The sequence below is a fragment of the Schistocerca americana genome, chromosome 5, assembly GCF_021461395.2.
Source record: "Schistocerca americana isolate TAMUIC-IGC-003095 chromosome 5, iqSchAmer2.1, whole genome shotgun sequence".
NCBI classification, from domain to species: domain Eukaryota; kingdom Metazoa; phylum Arthropoda; class Insecta; order Orthoptera; family Acrididae; genus Schistocerca; species Schistocerca americana.
Genome location: NC_060123.1, coordinates 294836215 through 294855818, shown reverse-complemented (window position 1 = coordinate 294855818; position 19604 = coordinate 294836215). Strand labels below are relative to the sequence as shown.

The 19604-nt window shown below is 43.3% G+C and overlaps 1 protein-coding gene across 4 annotated transcripts in view; it reads right to left on the bottom strand.

Annotated features, from left to right (window-relative positions):
• The window catches only part of LOC124616179 (oxysterol-binding protein-related protein 9), a 504981-nt gene that overhangs the window by 43968 nt on the left and 441409 nt on the right, over positions 1–19604 (bottom strand). For all 4 annotated transcript variants that reach the window (XM_047144465.1, XM_047144467.1, XM_047144466.1 and 1 more), the window contains 3 exons: positions 12252–12505; positions 9392–9566; positions 3078–3297 (listed from right to left, as the gene is read on the bottom strand). In XM_047144465.1, the coding sequence (XP_047000421.1) occupies positions 3078–3297; positions 9392–9566; positions 12252–12505 (649 nt within the window). The remainder of the gene's footprint in view (positions 1–3077; positions 3298–9391; positions 9567–12251; positions 12506–19604) is intronic.

The window sequence follows — 19604 nt, the reverse complement described above, 5'->3', positions numbered from 1 at the left end:
TATGTAAAAAGATCTAGTAAGTGTATTACTCACCTTTACACCTGTAGTCATTAATATAAGGAGTGTTCAAATCAAAACGAACAAAACACTGTAACAATCAAATTGCTTTAAGTTTACATATTCCACTTTGGGATAATGTAATGAGACATCTAGGCAATGAATGCATGGATTGTCGCCTTCCCCTAAAAAACTCAAAGCTATGCCCTCAGCAGGCAAACGATGCTCACCATATTTTTCGACACACGAGGTCTGATACTCATCAAATTCCTTGAGCATGGAAAAACCTACCCGGCTGCTCACAGGGATTGTGCTCCACAATAAAGTGCGTTCACACATCTCCAAGGTGACAAGAAGTGTACTGGCCAAGTAGGAACAGGTTAAGGGTCCATCCCACAGCCCAGATACGTTGTCCTGTAACTTCCATGTGTTCAGTCCACTAAGAAGGCTCAAAGGGATCTGATTCAACTCTGACGACAAAATGAAGAACACAGTGGAGTACTGGCTCCTCTCACAGCCACAGCAATTCTAGTAACAAGGGAACAGTGGGATAGCTGGGCTCAGGCCTCTGGTGAGTACTTTTGAGTAAAGACTTCAATTATTCCCTCAATGTTGTTTCGTACCTTTTATTTCGAACACCCTTCATACAGACTTGTGTGGTGATGAGACCTGAGTTTCTCCTGGCGTATACAACTTTCAAATAACTTCCGGGAATTCAGCCAGGTAACACTTTCAGCGACCGCCGATATTTCGGCGGGAGAACACCCCGCCATTTTCAAGGCAAACTGCAACGGACAGGCGGCGTACATGCAAATTTAATACCTCGGTTCTCGGACCCAAGCAGGAAAGATAACACACACACACTGAGCACTAGTGCCACCAAAGATGGCCAAAGTCAGAGCTATCGATAGTGAGACTATGAATTCGCAGGTGAGGTAGCATTGAGTCTGTCCCTCTGTTTCTTGACAAGGGAGAGAGCCGGATTCCAAACAGAGTTTAAACAGAAACCTCCATCCCTGTTAACAAGGTTGCTCACTAATTTAATCTAACTGCCTCCCGAATCACACTGTCCCAATAGCTGGACGTGCATGCCAATATCTCAGTGTTATTATATAACATGGGGTGACCAGTATCCAAGCAATGTTTGGCAATAGCAGACCTACTTGGCTGCTGTAATCGTGTGTGCCGTTTATGCTCAGTACATCTGTCCTCCACGGTCCTGATAGTTTGACCTCACGGTAGGGAGAATTTGAATGTCTTTCTAGAACATCTGAACTCGATCCACCCGAACATTCGTTTTACGATGGAGGTGGAAAAGGATGGTTGCCTTCCCTTTCTTGACGTGTTGGTTAGGAGGAAGGATGATGGATCATTGGGACATGCAGTCTACAGGAAACGTACTCACACCGACTTGTACTTACAAGCTAATAGTTGTTACCATTCGGCTCAGCGTGAAGGGGTACTTCGTACCTTGGTACACAGGGCAAATATCGTTTCTGACGCTGAGACTTTGCCAGCTGAGCTGTCCCATCTTGAAGTTACATTTCGTCAAAATGGTTACAGTGATAGACAGATTGAACGTGCGTTGCGCTATCGACCAACTGTACATCAGGTGATTGATGATAATTCTGAGTCAACACCTAAGTCTACTGCCTTCTTGCCTTACGTAGGAAACACGTCCAATAAGATCGGTCGTATTTTACGGAAATATGATGTGAATGTGTTTTCCAACCTCCATCTAAAATTAGAGCACTTTTGAGTTCCGTTAAGGATGATCTTGGACTGCGTAAGGCGGGTGTATATCGTGTCCCTTGTAGCTGCGGCATGGCATATATTGGTCAAACTATCAGGACCGTGGAGGACAGATGTACTGAGCATAAACGGCACACACGATTACAGCAGCCAAATAGATCTGCTATTGCCAAACATTGCTTGGATACTGGTCACCCCATGTTATATAATAACACCGAGATATTGGCATGCACGTCCAGCTATTGGGACAGTGTGATTCGGGAGGCAGTTGAGATTAAATTAGCGAGCAACCTTGTTAACAGGGATGGAGGTTTCTGTTTAAACTCTGTTTGGAATCTGGCTCTCTCCCTTGTCAAGAAACAGAGGGACAGACTCAATGCTACCTCACCTGCGAATTCATAGTCTCACTATCGATAGCGCTGACTTTGGCCATCTTTGGTGGCACTAGTGTTCAGTGTGTGTGTGTGTTATCTTTCCTGCTTGGGTCCGAGAACTGAGGTATTAAATTTGTATGTACGCCGCCTGTCCGTTGCAGTTTGCCTTGAAAATGGCGGGGTGTTCTCCCGCCGAAATATTGGCGGTCGCTGAAAGTGTTACCTGGCTGAATTCCCGGAAGTTATTTGAAAATTGTGTGGTGATATTTCACTCCTGTGAAGTAGCTGGTTTCAATCTTAATGGTGGAAAAAGTTTTTAATACCAGTATTTAACAGCTAAGGGAAGGAGAGGTACTAGCATGAAGTCACTGATCACCAGACTTTCCACAAATGACCTGCATTAAATTCCACACCTGCATGACGTCTGACTGTGTGAAGGCATGTAACGTTGTTGGCGATGATACATCTATCACACAGGGTCATTACGTCTGACCTCCCCCTAGATGCTATCTGAAAGGAGAAGACAATGTGTTGGCTCTACAATTCACCTTCTCCATAGATATGGCACTACAGACATGACACCAAAACTCTGCTTCATCATAGCCACCTACAGGGACAGGCCTATAAAAACTAACACTGAACACTCACACTTCACAAAGGAAAGATACCATTGTGCTTGGAAAACTCTTCCAGTTACTGCAGGTGCCAGAACGAGACCCCCCCCCCCCCCCTCAGCCCTCCCACTCCCCATCCCTGTTGGTCCCACCACTAGTGATCGGTCAGACAACACCACCAACATACTGAAGACATCCAATAAACAAAATTTGGTAGTCTCATGTGAAACTACCAAGAATAATTAATAATTACATCCTAATAAGATAAAGATGACATACTAAACGTGTGATTATTTATTTGGTACCACAGTATTTAAAGTTTTTATTTACATATACATACCCCGTCAGCCCATTTAGCTTCCATACAACCATTCCACTCTCCACTGACAGTCAGAAATGGCTTCTTGTCACCAGGCTGAAATGCCTCCGCTGTAATACGATTCTTCTTACCACCATAAAATGGTTTAGTATGGAACTCAATATTTGCACTGTAACCAGTTTTGGCACATGTAATTGTAACCGAACCACCCAACTCAATCCATGGAACTGTCAGAATTGACCTGTGTCAACATAAATTTGTATGACAATATACAGACATGGCCAAATTACATTCAACTGCTGTAAACATATTATAAAACCCATTTGAAACAATTGTTACAAAAGTTAAAAGTTTGCAATACTTTTGGTTTTCTTATTTTTTACTCAGTCTTTTTTTACACTAACTGGTGCTATTTTTGAGCTCTTGTGAAAGTTCATTCTATAGTACTATATATTCACTTACTTCACACACACGTTTATTTCATTTCAAAACTATATCTTATTCTCCCAGGTCACTATTCTTTACTTTCACTCCCATGCGCCTAGCTTTGAAAAGGCACGAACAATGAAAGCAATCCAAATTTTTATTTCTCCTATGTTTGCAAGCACAAGACATTACATATCATCAGCCTAAATATTTCACCCATTGCTTCAACACACACACACACACACACACACACACAAGGGGGGGGGGGGGGGGAGATAGAGAGAGAGAGAGAGAGAGAGAGAGAGAGAGAGAGAGAGAGAGAGAGAGAGAGAGTGATGGGAGGGGGGATTTCTGATTAATCTCTGTTGAGTACTATTGATTAAGGAATCCATGGTTATAAAAAGCTACAACTGCTGTTAGCTTAGCGTATCTGTTAACCTGATGCTGCTTGTCAAGTTTTCTCAAACTGATGGGCTGCTCAGAACCACATGGTGCCCACAGAACTTATTATCTTTTCTGACAATCCTTCAAATTATTTTAAAACAAATGATATATTATCCATGTTACTACTACATCTACATACCTACTCTGCAATCCACTACGTGGTGTATGGTAGAGGGTACCATGTACCACTACTAATCATTTCTTTTGCCATTTCACTCACAAATGGAACAAGGAAAACACAATCATCTATATGCCTTTGTACGAGCCCTCATTTCTCCTATCTTGTCTTCACATTCCTTACATCAAATTTACATTGGTGGCAGTTGAATTGTTCTGCAGTCAGATGCAAATGCCTGTTCTCTAAATTTTTTTCAATAATGTTCCGTGAACAAAAAGTCATCTTCCCTCCAGGTATTTCCATTTGAGATCACAAAGTGCATCCATTGTATTGTGTGTTGAACAAACCTGTCTGTAACAAGTTTAGTAGCATGCTTCACAATTCCTTTGATGCCTTCCCTTAATATGACCTGGCTGAAATCACAGACACTCAAGTAGTGCTCAAAAATGGCACATCCAAGTGTTCTTTATAACATCTCATTTTAGGTGAAATCAAGCACTGGAAAATCCAGGACGGAATAACGCCAGTATTATGAAAAGGAAAGATTGCTACTCACTTTGAGCTGCAGACAGGCACAACAGAAAGGGATTAAAGCTTAAGCTAAGCACTCTTTTTGTTGTGCTTATCTGTGACTCAATGATTCCTCTGTACTGTGAGTAGCGATCTATCCTTCACATAATATTGTTGTTCCTCGTTTGAAGGTGAGACACACTTTCCTAAAATTTTCCCAATAAACCGAAGTCAACTAAAGCCCTCACTTTGCAACATTATGCTTATTTATTTAATCAACATAATTGCGTCAAGCAGCTCCCCGCTAATACTGTATTCAAATATTACAGATTTTTTTTCCCTACTCACCTGCATTAACTTGCATTTTTCTACATTTAGATATGGTTGCCACACATCACACTAAGTAGAAATTGTTTCCAAGTCATTCTGTTCTTTCCACAACCATTCAACGACGACACCTTCCTGCTGACTAAAGCGTCATTAGCAAACAGCAGCAAATTTCTCTGCTTACCCTGTCAGTCAGATCATTTATGTACACAGAGAGGTCCTGTCATACTACCCTGGAGCACTCCTGATGGTATCCCCCCCCACCAGACACACACACACACACACACACACACACACACACACACACAAGTTTCTGATGAACACTCACAACTGAGGACAACATACTGGGTTTTATTACTTAAGAAGTATACGAGCCACTCACATTGGGAAGATATCCCACACGCTTGGATTTATGTTAACAGTCTGCAGTGGGCTACTGTGTCAAAAGCTTTCCATAAAGCTAGAAATATGGAGTCTACACATAAAATGACTTCCAAACCGAGCTCACATTTCCCTACTAAGAACCAACTAACTCTTAAGGAATACTGTAATTTACTTTAACTATAAGCCCACCCATTTTGTCAGAATTTTTCTGTGTCCAAAATTATCTCTTACTTTAAGTTTAAATAACACAAACTAGAGTATCTGCATTCAACAGTATTATGAAAAGGATAGTTGTTACTCACCATACGGTGGAGATGCTGAGTCGCAGATAGGCACAACAAAAAGAAAGTAAGCTTTCGGCCAACAAGCCCTTCGTTGGAGGTAGACCACACACACACACACACACACACACACACACACACACACACACAGACACACACACACAAAATCCCAAACCCTTCATTTGGTTTGGATTCACTGATGATAACTTCAAAATCTGGATCAAGGGTGAGGACACCCTATCCACATTCCTCCAGAACCTCAACACCTTCTCCCCCATTCACTTCACCTGGTCCTAATCAATCCAACAAGCCACCTTCCTCGATGTTGATGTCAACCTCAAAGATGGCTAAATCAGTACCTCCATCATCATCAGACCTACCAACCACCAACAATAGCTCCACTTCGACAGCTGCCATCCATTCCATACCAAGAAGTCCCTTCCACACATGCTAGCCACCCGTGGCCATCACATCTGTTGTGATGAGCTGTCCCTTTCAAAAAATACTGAGGATCTCTCAGAGGCCTTCACAAACATGTACAAAAACAGATCTCCCATGCCTTAGTTCTCCAGTCACCCACCACTTCCCACAGTCCCAATGTCAGGTCACAGAGGAGCATTTCCCTAGTGACTCAGTAGCACCCAGGACTGGAGCAAGTGAAGCTCATTCTCTGCCGTGGTTTCGACTATCTCTCATCGTGCCCTTAAATGAGGAATGACCTACCCACTATCCTTCCCATCCCTCCCACAGTGGTACTCCACTGTCCACTGAACCCACAAAATATCCTTGTCCATCCCTACACAACTCCTTCTCCCAACCCCTTGCCTCATGGCTCATAACCTTGTAACAGACCTAGATGCAAGACCTGTCCCATACACCCTCCCACCATCACCTACTCCAGCCCGTTCACAGACATCACCTATTCCATCAAAGGCAGGGCTAACTGTGAAACCAGTCACATGGTCTACAAGTTAAGCTGCAACCTTGTGCTGCATTCAATGGGGGCATGACAACTAACAAGCTGTCTGTCTGCATGTATGGCCACCAACAACTTGTGGGCAAGAAGCAGCTGGACCACCCCCACTGCTGAACATGCCGCCCAACACAACATTCTTCATTTAAATGGCTGCTTCATACCCCGGAGCACCTGGAGCCTTCCCACCAACACCAGCTTTTCTGAATTGCACAGGTGGGAACTCCCCCTGCAATATATCTTATGTTCCCGTAACCCACTTGGCCTAAACCTCCATTAGTCTTTGTCCTTACCCTCTAGCCCCTTCCCTGTTCCCATTCAAGCACCAAACAATCCTCTATTCCACCAATGCACCACACCCACAGTCTTCTCTCTCTTTTTCCTTTACCTCCCACCCCCCTCTGTCTAGCTTCAAGACCACACGTAGCTGCTCTATCCTCTCTTCATCTCATCACTGTATGCTCCCACAATCAGCACTTTACTGTCCCCCACCCTTACTCTGCTACCCTTCTCCCTCCTCGACCCAGACCCCTCCCTAACACCAACACCTGGCTGCTTCTCCCATCACTTACTGCTGCTCACAATCTGGCCTCAGCAGCCAGAGACTGTGGTTATGTGTGTGTGAGGTGCATTTGCTTCAGAGTGTGTGTGTGTGTATGTGTGTGTGTGTGTGTGTGTGTGTGTGTGTGGCGTCTGCTTCCAATGAAGGCCTTGATGACCTGATTGCGCCTACCTGTGACTCAGCATCTCCGCTATGTGGTGAGTAGCCACTATCCTTTTCGTAATATTGTTACATTTCATCCTGAATTTCCCAATATCTGCATTCATAATTTCAGTCCAAAAGAAGGAAGGCAAGAACAAAAGGGAGGAGAAAACTCCATGTATATCAGTAGAATTCTCTGTAACAAGCGATGATGAATGTTTTTGTACATTCTTTTCAGTGGAACTTTTTGTAGACACTCCACCCCACTGTAGAGAATACACTACGACATGCCAACTTCATCTTGCTACGAGATGCCAGTTTTACTTTTTCAGTTCTTTGTGTTTTACTTTTTCAGTCCTTTATGCTACCCTCCTGAGTTCTTGTTTATCGAGTTTTAAGACTGTGCATGACCTAGACTACTAGTTGTTGATGTTCATGGAGAAGGGACAACTGTTAGTATCACATGTAAAGCTATCTAACTATATTGTGTGGAAGCAGAGCACAGAATTCAAGAGTATCAACTTTTGTTACAAGTTTCAAATGACAATGACATAAATCTGTTAGTCAGCAACCGTCTGAAGCACCTAGCATGAGATATGAAGATAATTAACAACTGTCTGTTGTTACTGAATATTTTCATTTGATATGGAAACTAATTTAAAAATTTTGTTCACAGGAGGAATGTGCACGAGATAGCTGATAACGAACACATTTCAACTGGAAACACTCACTGTATTTCACAAAATACTTGTCATGAAAAAGTCTTGTGTGCTTACTGTTCCAGTTGCTTATTTCTGACCACACATTCGTACGATCAGCATTTCATCCTAGAAAGTGTCTATGTTTAGTCACAATCTTGCAGCATTTTCTGCTAATATTCACGACCAGGAATGATACTTTAAACACATTTCGAAGTTAAACAGTCAAAACATAGGAACAAAGCTTTCGAGTGTTTACCAATAAAGATTTTTTTTATGGAAAGATGATTATCATCATTTCTTATGATTTTGAGGATATAATCCCTATGCACTGGACAAAGACAGAATCATTTCCATTGCCTAATACGGTTCATAATGGGTCATCTAAGCAGGAGTTTCCTCAAAAACAACAAAAATTGGCGAAGTATAAAGTTATTTTTAACAAATACAACAACAAAAAAAGACCAGCAAGAATTATCATTGTGATTATACATCAGTCTGAATGTGGATTGGTGCCTCATACATCTTTCCTACTGATTAAGCAAAATGTGTTTTTCAATTCAACAACCTGAATATCTGACTTAGTGGTAAGACTTTTTATGAAAAAAGAATAATGAAGTATTTTGCAGAGTTCACAGAAAATTACTTCCCCAAAGGAATAAAAAAAATTTGGAATCTCACTGGTCAAATATTGAGTGGTTGAAAGACAACTATATTTTCCAAACTCTTAACTTTTTTTTTTTTTACCCAATTTATCATTATACCATTCCAAATCAAAATCCTCGTTCTCTGCAACATCCAATATTACACTGTTGTGGTTAATGGTGGTTGGCAAAGCATGCACAGAGTATACACCAATAAAGTACTGATCAGTCTCCAGCCATAAGACTCAAATCCATGTGTAGCTGAGCTTCCACAGATGCTCACCATTTATCACCACCAAGAAACAAATTTTACTTGCAGAACACTAGGGATGGGAAGATGTTAAAACTCCATGCAAAAACATAATGCACACTAAACACTGACAGACATGCAATGCTGACCATTGTGTTCATATTAACAATTTGCTGAAAATATACAAGAATTTGTTTCTACTACATTTAAATCACTTAACAAAATTCTCAAGTTATTCACACAGACACGTGCAATAATGACTAACAAATATGATTACCTACATGAATAAATAATTTTCTTCTAATAAGCATGGGACTATCTCCACACATAGTTTACAAGATTATAAATTATTCTAATGGGTTATGTTTTAAATTTCATAATCACAAAATCAGATGCAGAACCTGGTCCTGTCGTTTAAGTATCCTTCAAATGACTGTAGGTATTTTTTAAAGATGCAACCATCAATTTTTATCAATGATATTCTTTTAAAAATATCTTCACTTGATACAAAGAGATACTTATGCAAAGAACAAAACCTTCTCATAATTATCTTTTGAAAGAAATGACAGATGCCCACCTGCCATATCCATTGGGGAATGTAACTATGTACTCCTCATCGTATTCAAGGACGGAGATGCAGCCCTGGCCAATATTGTGGACGCCAATGGACAGACCCAAAAACTTTGATTTAGTCCACACATGCGCACAAAAGCTGATACGTTTGTCATAATGTTCTGCATAAAAAGCTGAAACTGGATAAATGTTTTATAATTAGCACACACATATGGAGATCAAAAAGAAAGTGAAAAGTGAGAAGGCAGCAATGAGAGAAGGAGGCTGTTCCAAGGGAAGAGAGGAGGCTGAAGGGGGATATTCGGTACACGAACATAGAGGGGAGTTGGGGAGGATAAGTAATGAGTAAATGGGGAGAGAGAATAAGATGAGGTCTTATGACACGAACAGCATGTCAATGCTTTAGGTTCCCCCCCCCCTCCCCCGTCTCTCTCTCTCTCTCTCTCTCTCTCTCTCTCTCTCTCTCTCTCTCTCTCTCTGCTGTGCACATGCATATGAAATGTGGGGGTGAGGTGGGCTTGGGCTGCATGCAAGTGCAAACCAGAGAGAGAGAGAGAGAGAGAGAGAGAGAGAGAGAGAGAGAGAGAGAGAAAGGGGGGCAGAGTGTGTTAAAGATGGAAAGGATTTATGTAATATGTTTATTTTTGGCCAACAAGGCCCTCGTCGGAAACAGACAACGTACACACACTAAGGAAAATGCAACTCAGACTCACCTCAGTGCAGTCTCTGGCTACTGACGTCACACTGGGGGGCAGCTGTGCATGATGGGAGACCCAACTAGGTGGTGGAGGTATAAAAGGGGGCTGGGATGGGGAGGGGGGGGGGGGGGCGATAGCAGAGTAGGGATGGACGACAGTAAAGTGCTGCTTGTGGGGCCATACAGGGACGGGGCAGCTATGAGCACTCAGGAGGTTAGACACAGGATCCAGGAGGGGGGAGAGCACATGAAGCAGAAAAGGAGGGAGGTAAAAAAGACTGTGTGTGTGTGTGTGTGTGTGTGTGTGTGTGTGTGTGTGTGTGTGTGTGTGTTTGTGAAATAGAGGGCTGTGTAGTGCTTGGAATGGGAGCAATGAAGGGGCTAGAGGGTAAAGACAAAGACTAATGAAGGTTTCGGCCAGGAGGGTTACAGGAACATAGGATATATTGCAGGGAGAGATCCCGAGAGTGCAATTCAGAAAAGCTGGTGTTGGTGGGAACGCTCCAAGTGCTACGGGCTGCGAAGCAGCCATTGAAATGAAGAGTGGTGTGTTGGGTGTGTTCAGCAATGGGGGTGGTCCAGCTGCTTCTTGGCCACAAGTTGTTGGTGGCCATTCACGCAGACAGACAGCTTGTTAGTTGTCAGCCCACGTAGAATGCAGCACAAGGTTGCAGCTTAACTTGTAGATCATGTGACTGGTTTCACAGGTGAAGCTTGTGACCAGACTGGAGTAGGTGGTGGTGGGAGGATGTATGGGACAGGTCTTGCATCTAGGTCTATTACAGGGGTATGAGTCATGAGGCAAGGTATTGGAAACAGGAGGTGTGTAGGAATGAACGAGGATACTGTGTAGGTTGAGTGGGTGGCAGAATACCACTGTGGGACAGGTGAGAAGGATGGTGGGCTGGACATGCCTATTTTTTAAGTAGCTAGCATGTATGAAAGGGACTGCTTGGTATGGAATGGTTGGCAGCTGTCGAAGTGGAGTTATTGTTGGTGGTTGGTACATTTGATATGGACAGAGTTACTAATGTAGCCATATGTGAGGTGGAGGTCAATATTCATGGAGGTGGCTTGTTGGGTTGAGTTTGATCAGGTGAAGTGAATGGGGGAGAAGGTGTTGAGGTTCTAGAGGAATGTGGATAGGGTGTTCTCACCCTTGATCCAGATCTGGAAGTTATCATCAGTGAATCCAAACCAGGTAAATGGTTTGGGATTCTGGGTGTTTAGGATTGATTCCTCTAGGTGGTCCATGAATAGGTTGGCAGTGGATGGTGTCATGCAGATGCCCATACCTGTACCCCAGATTTGTTTGTAAGTAATGCTTTCAAAGGAGAAGCAATTGTGGGTGAGGATATAGTTTGTCACGATGGTTAGGAAGGAGGCTGTACGTTTGAAATCCGTCGGGCTTTGGGAAAGGCAGTGTTCCATAGCGGTAAGGCCATGGGCATTACAGATGTTAGTGTAAGGGAGGTTGCACCAACAATGACGAGCAGGGTGTCATGTGATACATGAACAGAAACTGTGGAGAGTCAGTGGAGGAAATGGTTGTTATCTGTTGTATAGGATGGCAGGTTGCAGGTAATACGCTGAGGATGCCTATGAGAGCGGATATTCTCTTGTTGGATATACAGCAATCGTCTACAATGGGTGTCTAATCGCCCAACTGCACCTTGCTGCACTACCCCCTCCCCACCTCGTCTCTGTATGTTGCCACGAACAGCACTTTACCATCCTCCACCTTTACCTTGCTATCCCTCCCCCTCCCTGCCGCAGCCTTCTCTTTACCCTCACCACCTGGATGTGTCTCCCATCATGTGCAGATGCTTGCTGTGAAGCCTCAGCACCGTGGTTTTGTGTGTGTGTGTGTGTGTGTGTGTGTGTGTGTGTGTGTGTGCCCTGTTGGCAGAAATCTCATTTTCTGACGTCTTTTTGTTGGCCTACCTGCTACTCAGCATCTCTGCTATATGATGAGCAGCAACTATCCTTTTCATAATACTGATACTTCGCACTTCAAACACTATAGAGAAGGGCGCAGTCTCTGTCAGTGTTTCTATTAGTTCTGATGAACCTGAACTGAATGTATCTCACTACAAACTAGAAATCTAACAAAGAAGTAAACCAGCCTATCTTACAAGAAGTTTAACAAAGTAATCGTCATACATACTGGGTGGATGATGAGAGACCTGCTCAGCAACAAATGTTAGTTGTGAAGAAGTGCACCATGGCAGAGGGCCTCCTGGAACTGACCCTCCACCTTTCTCAACTCCTGGTACATCCCAATGGCATTGGAATACCTCTCCTAATACTGGGTTGTAAGGCTTTTTTGCAACCACTGATTTGCGTCCAGCATGGTACGCAGACATATACCATCGTAGTACCTGTACCATGCGGTCTTTTGGGTCCTTGAAATCTGCAATACTAAAAAACAAAAGTGTTACCAGTTACAAAAGTGAAGTTATATTCTTAATTCATTGAAGGACTTTCATATTTGCAAGTTACTATGTTTATCTCCCAAATAAAGTATGATATAGAATTGCTAGTCAGTATTTAGCTTCAGGAAGCAAAATGTGTATTACTGCTGATAGATGCAAATAAAAGCGAAAGTGAAACACTACACAGCTTTCAGTCCTTACAGGGGGTGCTTAGTAAAGTTAAAAGGAAGAGGTGAAGCTAGTATATGCCAAATGGAATAATGTAAATGTTTTTAAGTTAGGAAAGTAGCCATAATGCTAAGTAGAAAGATAAGAGATGTGTGTGTAAAATTCATGTGTGATCATAATGATTACAGAAATGAACAGTTTTGCTTTAACCATTATAGCCTAACAGTTTATTGTTTTGATTATGAAAGTAGTACGAGTGATGTGATACATGTTACTTACTTGCTCCGCTGCACCGATACCTCACAAGTAGTGACAAGCAAACAGGGCTGTATTTGGTGAAGAAAAAGTTTGGGAGAATAAACTGAAATGAGCATATTAAAATCAAAAGTGACTGTGAATAGACTAACATTAAGTGCTCACAATAGGTGGGAGTGCACACTGTTGAAAGGTGAGCTGGGACCAGAAAAGGGAATCACACAGCTGGAGCACAGTTACAAGTAACTCCGAAATGAAAACTGGAATTTTTTACATGTCGAACAGTGGAACAAATCACAAGAATTCCATAGAGCTGTTTTCAATGTTGCAATTACAGTCATTTGAGACAGTGAAAATTAAGTTTCACTAGAAGCAAGACCATAGTTTTGCCTAGCACTGCTGTACAATTATTATGAGTATCAGTTGTATTTTTTGTGTATGAAACATCATGTGACATTTAAACAAACTGTGTTGGAAATATATCTTACATATTTTTTGAAGTAAAATGGTGACTGTTACGACTGAACTCTTGCAACTTATTCATTACAGCTGATACTAAAGAAGTAATCAGTACAATAAATAAAAACCACGATGACTGCAAAATGAAACACAGCGGATAATCTAAGAGTTCAGGATTCTTAGAAAATAGCAAAATCAGATTGGAGGATAATATTACATACAGTAGAACACTTTTTTCAGGGTCACGTAAAGATCAAAGGGAGAAACAACTACTAGTGAAGTGACAATAGCAAATCAACTCATTGCATGGGTGAAAGAATTGGAGGCAGAATGGATAAATAAGGTAGTGGAAGAGACAGGGGGAGGGGGAGAGGGAGAGAGAGGGGGAGGGGGAGAGAGAGGGGGAGGGGGAGAGAGAGGGGGAGGGGGAGAGAGAGGGGGAGGGGGAGAGAGAGGGGGAGGGGGAGAGAGAGGGGGAGGGGGAGAGAGAGGGTGTGGGGGAGGGGGAGAGAGAGGGTGTGGGGGAGGGGGAGAGAGAGGGTGTGGGGGAGGGGGAGAGAGAGGGTGTGGGGGAGGGGGAGAGAGAGGGTGTGGGGGAGGGGGAGAGAGAGGGTGTGGGGGAGGGGGAGAGAGAGGGTGTGGGGGGAGAGGGAGGGGGGAGAGAGGGGGAGGGGCAGTGAGGGGGCAGGGGGAGAGAGAGGGAGGGGCAGAGAGGAGGGAGGGGGAGAGATGCATAGGGGGAGAGATGCATAGGGGGAGAGATGCATAGGGGGAGAGATGCATAGGGGGAGAAAGAGGGATGGGGAGAAAGAGGGATGGGGAGAGGGAGGGATGGGGAGAGGGAGGGAGGGGGAGAGGGAGGGAGGGGGAGAGGGAGGGAGGGGGAGAGGGAGGGAGGGGGAGAGGGAGGGAGGGGGAGAGGGAGGGGGGAGAGAGGGCAGGAGGTGGGAGAGAGGGGGAGGTGGGAGAGAGGGGGAGGTGGGAGAGAGGGGGAGATGGGAGAGAGGGGGAGGTGGGAGAGAGGGGGAGGGGAGGGGAAGAGGGGGAGGGGAGAGAGAGTGGAAGGGGGAGAGAGAGGGGGAGAGAGGGGGGGAGGGGGAGAGAGGGAGAGAGAGGGGGGGAGGGAGAGAGAGAGGGGGAGGGGGAGAGAGAGGGGGAGGGGGAGAGAGATGGGGAGGGGGAGAGAGATGGGGAGGGGGAGAGAGATGGGGAGGGGGAGAGAGAGGGGGAGAGAGATGGGGAGGGGGATGGGGAGGGGGAGAGAGATGGGGAGGGGGAGAGAGGGTGGGGGAGAGAGGAGGGAGGGGGAGAGAGAGGGGGAGGGGGAGAGAGGAGGGAGGGGGAGAGAGAGGGGGAGGGGGGAGAGAGGAGGGAGGGGGAGAGAGAGGGGGAGGGGGGAGAGAGGGGGAGGGGGAGAGAGAGGGGGCGAGAGATGGGGAGGGAGAGAGGGGGAGGGGGAGAGAGAGGGGGGAGGGGGAGAGAGATGGGGGGAGGGGGCTAGAGGGGGGAGGGGGAGAGAGATGGGGGGAGGGGGGGCTAGAGGGGGGAGGGGGCGAGAGATGGGGAGGGGGAGAGAGGTGGAGAGAGGAGGAGAGAGGTGGAGAGAGGAGGAGAGAGGGGGAGAGAGGGGGAGAGAGGAGGAGAGAGGGGGAGAGAGGAGGAGAGAGGGGGAGAGAGGAGGAGAGAGGGGGGAGGGTGAGAGAGAGAGGGAGGGTGAGAGAGAGAGGGAGGGTGAGAGAGAGAGGGAGGGAGGGTGAGAGAGAGAGTGAGGGTGAGAGATAGAGGGAGGGTGAGAGAGAGAGGGAGGGTGAGAGATAGAGGGAGGGTGAGAGAGAGAGGGAGGGTGAGAGAGAGAGGGAGGGTGAGAGAGAGAGGGAGGGTGAGGGAGAGAGGGAGGGTGAGGGAGAGAGGGAGGGTGAGGGAGAGGGAGAGGTAGGGTGAGAGAGGGAGGGGGTAGAGAGGGAGGGAGGGGGTAGAGAGGGGGTAGGGAGGGAGGGGGAGGGGGAGGGAGGGGGGAGGGAGGGGGAGGGGGAGGGAGGGGGGAGGGAGGGGGAGGGGGGAGGGAGGGGGAGGGGGAGGGAGGGAGGGGGGGGAGAGAGAGAGAGAGAGAGAGAGAGAGAGAGAGAGAGAACAAGTGAACTGTAATGTGGCTTTCTGTTTTTATACTGTTTATTTTTTCTATCTTTCAGCTGACTATTTGTATAACCATGTTTATACATGTAAAACATGAAAACTTAATGACAACTTCCATTCAGGGTGACACTTTTCTGAATCGAGAATAGCTTAGTACTGTCAGTACTATGAATCAGATGTTCACATAATTGGCTTATTGTTGAAGAAATATTTGATGCTATTTTGTTTTTCTATAGTAATTAATCTTTTTTTCCTCAGATACTGCTATTTTTTGATGAATGGACTGACTTTTATGTCCTGTGATGTTCTATTTCATGCATTTATACAGGTATAATGTTATGAAGGTGTTATATCTGATAAATGGGAATATATGAATGAAGGGTGAATGTCTAAATAATACTAACAATCATTGATGATTGTTGGGAGAGTAATTAATATTGTGTTACTATGCGGGATTCATATTTCCCTGACCTTAAGTATTTTTCTTGTTTTTTCTTTTATTTCCCAAAAACTTTTCTAAATTTCAAAAAAGATTTAGTGGTAGAACGTAAGCTTACCATAGTAAGCTCTCTGTATCTTTTGTGTACTTTGTTGTAAGTGAAGACTCTGGTGGAAGCCCGAGTAGAGTTGAGGGTAGCATGCATAGTGGAATAAAGCAAGTTTTTGAACTTAACAAAAGTAGGCCTGAAAGCTAAGTAAAAATGTAAAACGGATAAACGTAAGTGTGTACCAAATATCTGTCATCAGAAATAGGAGTCAAGTCAAGGCTAGCATGCCAAGTAGAGTGATATGATTGTTTGAATTATAAAAGTAGCCAGAGTGCTAATTACTAAAAAGAAAAGGAATGTGTGTGTTTATTAACAATCTGCAATCAGAATTAAGTATTTAATGAAAAATGTGAAAAAAGTTACAATTCAACTGTTCTGTTCTAAAAGGTTAGTATTTTCATCACCAAAATAGTATGGGTGATGTGCTGCATGATTATTAGTACTTGCTCCCAGGCTCTGGTACCTTACGCTGGGATCTGAGTGACATGCCTTCCTTTCTTTTTTTGAACTTTCCCAAACCTCACCTCCCCTGCCCTACACTCCGCTCCCTTCCCATCCCCCGTGAAGGGACTATTAGTTCCAAAAGCTAGGTAGTGTGCCAGTTTTACTTTTATGTGTGTCTGCTTGCAGTAATACATATTTTAGCTACTGAAGGTAAATACTCGCAATCAATTCTGCCTCATAATTTGTTTTCTGTCTTTCTTCACACAACAATATCATTATATGCTAACCCATTAGTGAACAGAGAGCATGAATACTTGTGCACTATAAATTAAGTAATTCCGGTGCACTTCTTAACTATTTACACTAATCACTCATTCAATTAAGAGAAAATGCCTAAAATGAGCAGGAAACCAGTCAATGAGGGGCCAAGGTCCCATCTGTGATGCTTTTCTTATTGGATGACAGCTTACAAAAAAATTACAAATAAGATGATTTTTAATTTCACATTTCTCACTCAGGGCAATTTTGCTGAAGTGCTACTAAAGAATAAAAATTATCAAAGCAAATAAATGTCAATTATTTTACTAAACGAATATGTATGTTACAGCTGCTTATACAAGTTCTCAAAGTGTTTTATTCCTTGATTATATACAGCATAAAATAAACATCAAGTGATTCTACTTGCCTTGGCATTAATTATCTTCTTAAACTTTATCTTGGTAACAAACAGTATTGTATGAAGAGACTCACAGATTCAATACGAAACAACTACCATTAGCAGATTGAAGCACATAATTTCAATAACTTCTTTGTTGTAATCAGGGACAAACACAGTAAACAGTTGTGTATCAATCTGTATTTTACTGCAGATCGAGCTGAAACCTGCAATAAAATACAGATTGATATGTGGCTATTCGCTGTGTTTATCCCCGATTATAATCATTACACAGTTGCTGAGCATGACAATTCCTGATGATCTTCCTTGTTATTACCGTATTTACTCGAATCAGCCGCACTTTTTTTCAGGTTTTTCTGATCCAAAAAACCGCCTGCGGCTTAGAATCGAGTGCAAAGTAAGCGGAAGTTCTGAAAAATGTTGGTAGGTGCCGCCACAACTAACGTCCGCTGTCTAATATACGTAGCGTTACACAGGCATGCTTTGCAGGTACAAAGATAAATACCAAAACCTCTGCGTCAGTAAATAAATTTAAAAAAAAAAGGTGGAAAACGAGCTTTTTTCTCGGCCCCGAGTTTCGACCACTGTATTTTCATACATTATCCGACGAAGTAAATACAAATTCCGTATTGTTCATCTTCTAATGTAGCAGCATTTCAATGTACTACGAAAATCTGGCTGGCAAGACTTTGGGATGTTTGTCAATATGGCCAACTCTACGTTCTGAACTCTTTCCTACCTGTGAGAAGAGATGGTTGCTAATAGGAACTTTTATGAATTGTGAACCACATGCAGTATTCTCCTCACCATAAGAATAATATGAATATAAACATTTTGCCATGTATTCTTTCGTGTTTGCTACTATCTCATTTAAATCCTGTCTGCCTAATAAACTACAAAACTAGAGTGAGACAACAGCAAAGGCGGAAGTATATACATATCATGTCATGTTTATATTCATATTATTCTTATGCCTAATAGCGATACAGTCAGAAATGAAGCGCGGCAATTGACTAGATTTTTAAATCTAAGATAACTCCAATTTCTGTGCAGAATGTCATGTACTAAAGAGGTGTCTGCAAAGATTTTCAAACGGAGAAAAATTTTCGCTAAACTCTCGTTCAGAACATCTTCTATCATACACAGTCTATTAATTGGTTCTTGTTGATCATTCTCAAAGAAAGCAGCAGTGTAAGTAACAACAAATAGCAGTCTCTTGCCATTGTTTCACTAATGAGACGATTCTCTTTTTTTTTTTAATTGTAAGCGGTGGTAGCGTGTACAAAAGCAAGCCATCCCGCGAGGCCATAAACACTCATTATCAGAATGCGACAAACAATGCACGACACAGTACAGTACTGCATTTTCAGCTCAGAGTGACATAAACACCTATAACAAAGAGAACGGCACTTATCAGATCAGAGAAAAATAAGCAATTGATTCAAACCAGACAAAACGCATGAAAAAGGATGGGTACCTGTATAAATACGGACAGAGCACGTGGTGCATATCAATGGCTACCTGGTAAAGCTTAACTGCTAAGCTTACGATTCGAACCAAACTACTGTAGCTGTATCGTCATTCATTTGACCTAATTGTGTCTCATATTACAATGGACCAACTTTGTTTCGATTTGGAGGTGCGGCCTAAAACTTCTCTCTCCCCTTGAATTTCGAGTCTCAAAATTCAGGTGCGGCTTAGATTCGGTAAAAATTTTTTTCCTTGATTTCGAGTCTCATTTTTCAGGTGTGGCTTAGATTCGAGTGCGGCTAAGATTCGAGTAAATACGGTAAATGAACATCTTTTCCTTTCATCACATTGAGATAAATTTGAAGAAATTTTCCACCTATATATATATAGTGAAGAAGTTGCTTATTCATCTTCTATAGGGCAGATAAGTAAATAACTAACACACATCTCTTCTGACCATGTGGACTAACTTTTCCAACTAAGCTAATGTTCCGTATCAAAGAGGCAACAGTTTCAGTGTTTGATTACCTTAACTTTATGTAGTAACTTATAATGTTAAATCACTATTAAAAAAAAAAAAAAAAAAGGAAAATATTACCCAATGCAGGAAAAGAAACTAAGAAACTGTGCATTTGTAATTAAAAAACTGCATATTCAACTTTGGCATTCGTAATGACTAGCCAGTACTTACTTCAGTGGCCTACATTCCAGTACTACTGATAGGCACACCTGGAAGTACAAGAAAGGTATCGTATCTTTCAGAATTATCAGTTTCTTCCTCAGTCAGAAACGAATGGGAGTGGTTAGAAATGAGAGGCAAGTTACTAGGCCCTCAGGATTAGAGGGACCCTCCCTCCCAAGAGGGAGGTACTTCTCATACTGTAATCTCCCTGCAACTTTCCACAAATTAATACTTTTCTCTCTGAGAGAAG